Source organism: Phaseolus vulgaris, chromosome 8 (assembly GCF_051622355.1).
Source record: "Phaseolus vulgaris cultivar YP4 chromosome 8, ASM5162235v1, whole genome shotgun sequence".
Lineage (NCBI taxonomy): Eukaryota > Viridiplantae > Streptophyta > Magnoliopsida > Fabales > Fabaceae > Phaseolus > Phaseolus vulgaris.
Window position 1 is genome coordinate 2880634 of NC_143505.1, and position 6327 is coordinate 2886960.

At 33.0% G+C, this 6327-nt stretch overlaps 1 protein-coding gene across 1 annotated transcript; it reads left to right on the top strand.

Moving 5' to 3' along the window:
- The first annotated feature begins 3019 nt into the window (after window positions 1–3019).
- On the top strand, window positions 3020–5462 carry LOC137826326 (glucan endo-1,3-beta-D-glucosidase). The gene has a single exon (XM_068632257.2). The coding sequence runs from the start codon at window positions 3067–3069 to the stop codon at window positions 5032–5034; it is 1968 nt and encodes a 655-aa protein (XP_068488358.2). The 5' UTR covers window positions 3020–3066; the 3' UTR covers window positions 5035–5462.
- The last annotated feature ends 865 nt before the right edge of the window (window positions 5463–6327 follow it).

Below are 6327 nucleotides of genomic sequence, written 5' to 3' on the forward strand. Positions count from 1 at the left end.
TACTTATTTATTATATTTCTATTAAAGACACTCTTGCTAATTTGGTCCAATTTGACCTAGATTGATAACATAATTACACAATATTTATGTTTGGACCATACAGGATGGTTCCATTATCGTAAATGTTTTGTTTTGTTCGGCTCAATTCATTAGTCCACTTAAGACCTCCACATTCTTGTTTTGGCGTTCCCAATGTCATCTAAACACACTTACACTAGCTTCCTCCTCACTCCTTGTAGGTTGTTGTGTTATATCTCTTTTCTTTGTACTTTCCTTAGATGTAGCATTATGGTCTAAAGGTTTTTGTGCTTATTGTACAATTGATTCTTCCTAGTTTTCTACCTTGTTCCTCTTCCCACATTGCATGTTATTTATCTTTTCCTCCATTGTCCATTCCACCTAATTATCTTTAGTATCATACCATTGTGACTTAGTTTCCACACTTATCTTGCTTTCCATAGATGAATCTTCAAACTCCATTGGTTCATACCCTATGATCTATCATTTGATACAATTTGGTCATCATCCTCCATGGTGATAACTCCATTAAAGCTTTTTTTCTATGAGAAACTTGATATAGGATTGATGTCCTAATGAATACTCCCTCAACTCTAATTTTTTTGGGAATTTATTGTGTCCTTATTCCATATAAAAGAATGTACATCGTATTCTTACCACTTTTTTTCTGCATTCAACACTCTTGCTAAAAAAAAGGAATATCATAAAACTAATCACATACTAATTTATTACCTAATAAAAATTATGAGTTTTACTTCTAAATATTATTGAACATGCCCCCAACTATACCCCTTTACTAAAAAACATGTCATTTATCTTATTCTCTTGTGATCCAAAAATCACAAGTTGGATTGTCCTTAAAATAAGACAATATAATTCCTCTCATTTTTCATAAATCCACTCCAATACTCGGTAGTTTAGTTTATCAAACATTGTTAGGTCTTTGATTCTTCTCGTCCAACTTTCTGTAAGCCATTTTTCTTCTTCCATGTCTGAATTTATTACCGTATCATTACATTTCTCAACATGGTCTTGAAGTCTCATCCTTGACTTCCATTTTTGTGTAGTAGCTTTTGACTTTCATATCATGTGTTGTCTTCCATGTTCCATTATACTTTGCTTTTTCCCCTTATTTTGGTGCATGGGAAGTTATTGTCTTTCAATTTGTATTATTTGTACGCTTTTATCCTTAAGGATGTTAAAAAAATTCACATTCTCAATCATGAGATTAAGTTCTTTTTCCATTTTCCTTTCATCTCTCACAACCTTAAACCTAAAAAATTCAAATCTTTGTCCTACTTTATTCTTTCACCTAGATATGAAGATCTCTCAAACCTCATCTCAAGAATCTTCCACAAATCTTCTTCATTGTAGGCGCCTAAGAACCTATAAAAGAAGAAGGTGGACATGTTTTCTCAAACTCACCATATCTCAAGAATATTTTTCATGGATCTTTTCACTCTAAGCACTTGAGAACTTATAAAACAAGAAGGTAAAGATGTTGTTTCAGTAATTCTCTCAACTTTTCTTTTCGCTTGACCTAGCTCATAATCGATTACTCCCCACATTTTTTATTATCTTATTTATAATTAATGTGAAATATTAAAAAAATAGTATATCCCATCATATCCTTTAATATTAATGGATTTACCATGTGAATAACATAATAAGTGATTTAAAATATATTTAAATATTTTCTTAAAATTTGAGATTGAATTTAGTTTAACTCCATAATAATAACATGTAAAATGTTTAATACTCTATATCTAGTTATCTTCATGAGAATTTGTATTTAAAATCTTCATCTTATAATTGTGAAATTTAATTAAATTTAAATTTATGTTTTGAGATAATGTTAAAATCTTTTCTATACATTGTTTATTGTTTATTGTTGGTCAAATTACAAATGTTTAATTTTGCAATCACTTTATGCTCGATAAATCTTATCCTGAATTTGAGAGAGGGTATTACATATCCAACTTGGACTGCTATATAACAAATATATTACTTACAAGATAATAATTATATATCTAATAAATTAATGGATTGAATGAAATTTAAACTTGATCTCTAAGATTTCTTTATCTTACTAATTATTTGAAACCTCTTTTTTGATTCATCAATAATCTACCCACAAAATTGTAGTCTTTGTAAACTTGAAAAATTTTTAATCGTGTTAAAAAATGTGATAATGTGCTTATCATATGCTAATGTCAAACTTGACCTATACTTTAGATATGATTATCATACATCTAGTTGTTCTTTCATCTTCTTTATTATATCTATTAATTGTTTTTCTCTCTTTATCTTGCTTGTTTCCACTTATAGACTCTAAAATGACATTCAGCATTCGTAACGATTAAAAGAATAAGAAATAATAAGATCAACACATTATTTTATTTTTAATGAAACTATTTTAATAATAAACACTGCACAGTGGAAGCCGGGCAAGATTATATATAAATTTGGGAAGTGGTGTGTTAACTTAACACTTCAAGATTTATTATCCCTTCTTACAACTACTTTTATTAATATTTCAATTAAATAACCTAATTCAATATTTTATTAGTATATAGAATTATTAAATGGTTGTAAATGCATGTTTGAAAATATTTTTTCCCCAAGGGAAAAATTATTTTAACACCAGTTTTTATAAATATATCCATATCAAAACTGTGATTAAAATAATAAAATATTAAATTAAGTTAAAAGTATTTATTTCTTAACGTTCATCTTATAATTGTATATATTACTATTTTATTGTAATATAGTATTTTGTTAGAAAAATCAGTTAAAAGTAATGTATTTAATGAATAAGATATTTTTCCTTAACTAAGACATAAATTAAATTTTAATAAATAGTTATTATTAAGAGTTGTTAGGAAGTGGTAGAAGTTTTAAGTATCACTCTTCTTTTCTTAATTATACCTTAGAATTTCTCGTTTATAAAAGTCAACCAATATGCCAAACAAACTCTTATCTCTTTGCTTATAAAGTGGCTTAGGCTGCGGCACCACACAACACTGCAAGAAGCATTCACAAACAACAATGTCTTCTTCATCTTCTTTTCTCTTCCCTCAAACTCAATCCACAGTTCTTCCAGACCCTTCAACCTACTTCTCCTCTAACCTTCTTTCATCTCCACTTCCCACAAACTCTTTCTTCCAAAACTATGTTATCCCAAACGGGTCACAACCTGAGTACATTCACCCTTACCTCATCAAAACTACAAACTCCTCACTATCAGCCTCATACCCTCTTCTCCTCTTCACCACAGCACTCTTGTACCAAGCTTTTGTGCCAGATCTCACCATCTCTTCCACTCAAACACACTCACAGCAACAAAACCGTGTAATCTCATCATTCAGTGACCTTGGTGTCACTTTGGATATTCCCTCCTCCAACCTCAGGTTCTTTCTCTCAAGAGGAAGCCCTTTTATAACTGCTTCCGTCACTTCTTCAACATCTCTTTCTATCACAACACTGCACACCATACTCTCTTTGTCTTCCAACAATGAGAACAACACCAAGTACACCCTTAAGCTTAACAACACTCAGACATGGCTCATATACACCTCCTCCCCCATCCATTTCAACCATAATGCTTCAGAGGTTACGTCCAAGCCATTTTCTGGCATCATTCGTGTAGCAGTGCTGCCAAATCCTAACTACGAGACAATTCTTGACAAGTACAGCTCTTGCTACCCTTTGTTGGGTGATGCAACACTAGAGGAGCCTTCCCGTGTGGTGTATCAGTGGCAAAAGGAAGGGTCTGGGGATTTGCTCATGCTGGCTCACCCTCTTCATGTTAAGCTTTTATCAAATAATAATAACGGGAATGTTACTTTGCTGAGTGATTTTAAGTACAGAAGCATTGATGGTGATCTTGTTGGTGTTGTTGGAGATTCATGGATATTGCAAACGGATCGTATTCCTGTGACATGGTATTCTAACAACGGAGTGGAAACAAATTCGTATGATGAGATTGTCTCAGCGCTTGTTAAGGACGTGCAAGCGCTTAATTCTTCAGCAATAGGAACAAGTTCATCTTATTTTTATGGAAAGCGCGTTGGAAGGGCCGCAAGGTTGGCATTGATAGCGGAAGAAGTGTCGTTTTCAAAGGTTGTTCCCACGGTTACGGATTTTCTTAAAGAGGCCATTGAGCCTTGGTTAGATGGAACTTTCGAAGGGAACGGTTTTCTATATGAAAATAAATGGGGTGGACTTGTAACCAAACTGGGGTCAACGGATTCAAGCGCTGATTTTGGGTTTGGAGTTTACAATGATCACCATTACCATTTGGGATACTTTCTATATGGAATTGCGGTTCTTGCAAAGATTGATCCCGAGTGGGGACAAAAATACAAGCCACAAGTTCATTCACTTGTGACAGATTTTATGAACTTGGGTCAAAGGTATAACAGAAATTATCCACGTCTAAGGTGTTTTGACCTTTATACGTTACATTCTTGGGCTGCGGGAGTGACTGAATTTGAAGATGGTAGGAATCAAGAAAGCACGAGTGAAGCTGTGAATGCATACTATTCAGCAGCGTTGGTGGGTCTGGCATATGGTGACTCGAGTCTTGTTGCCACTGGGTCAACGTTGGTGGCGTTGGAAATTCTAGCTGCACAAACTTGGTGGCATGTGAAAGTGGAAGACAACTTGTACGAAGAAGAATTTGCAAAAGACAATAGAATAGTGGGGATTGTGTGGGCTAATAAGAGGGATAGTAAGTTATGGTGGGCCGGTGCAGACTGTAGAGAATGCAGACTTGGAATCCAAGTGCTACCCTTGTTGCCTATCACTGAGACACTGTTCTCTGATGCTGATTATGTGAAGGAGCTTGTGGAATGGACATTTCCCTCTTTAAGTAGTGAGGGGTGGAAGGGAATGACCTATGCCTTGCAAGGAGTTTATGATAAGCAAACAGCACTACAGAATATAAGAACATTGAAAGGTTTTGATGATGGAAACTCTTACACTAATCTCTTGTGGTGGATTCACAGCAGATAAGGACTCATGATATAAGTTGTACACAAGTTAATTTCTGGACAAGATAAAATGATCAACAATGTCCATGTTAGTACCTGTCAATGTTTTAATTTGCAGTAATTTCTGAAATTCTGTATCTCATCTGCTGTGTGGAATTGAGTTTTGTGATTTTTCTATAATGTAATAAAATTTGCAGTTTACAGTGGTAATCTAGGGCAGTGCAAGTTCAAATTCCTGTAGTGATTCTAACACAACATAACTCACTGTATTTTGTCAACGGTTGGAGGGTGTTTAGCAGTGTTAGAGGCCAATCCTGTGAGAGCTTTGGGAATGAAGTCAAAGGAATGATGGTGAAACTCATTGAAACTACAAAGGTAGCAAAACTTCCCCTGTAGATATGATATCATTTTCGTACCTTTTGGTGCTTGAAAAGGGTGTTATTTTGGTAATACAGAGTTTTCAAGGGTCAATAAAGAGGCAGAAATAAATGCTCCAGGGACCGCAGAACAACTCTTTATGTAAATAGCAGTGTTTGATACAATGTCAACTTAAAAAGATAAACCTGAAAAGCAAAATCCAAACTTCCATAATAATTATTTTTGTTGTCGCAGGTATTTATACCTAAATCTTTTTTTTACTAACAATAAAATAAAAAATGCTTAAAGTGGATCTTAGAAGCAAGTGTTCCAGACTCCTCCTTAATCACTTCATTTGTACCTACTAAAAATGTTATGTTTTTTTTTCCTACCTCCATTCTCGTGTCACCGTATATTTCTTAAAATATTAAAAGTATTTTTTTTATTGGTGTTTTTTATTTCAGAATTAGTCATCTGGAAAAACTTCAGTTTTATAATCTACAGGGGATTACTTTGTAAACATATATTTTGAATTATGAAATTTGAAAATTATAGAATCTAGAACACATTTTTGGATTTTTGAATTGGGAATATCTTCTTAATTTTGTAATCCATAATATATTTTTTCAAAAATTTAATTTAATAATCTATAATGTATTTTCAAATTCTAAAATTTAAAATGTGGATAAAAACAAAATATATTTTCAGATAATAGAATGATAATATATTTTTTAAAGGATAAAATAGTCTTTTGCCTGACCTATGGATGGTGGGAGAAGCTATTGTTGGAGGTGCAGGAAGAAAGACCCACGAAAAATATGTATAACCTTCTTAAAAACTTAGGTGAACAAAACAAAAAAAAGGTATATGAACCCAAATTAGTTTTTGTACCGAAAATACCCAAATTCAAAAAAAGTCCATTACGTTTTTCTCAACCTTAACACTGTGAAACCTACGC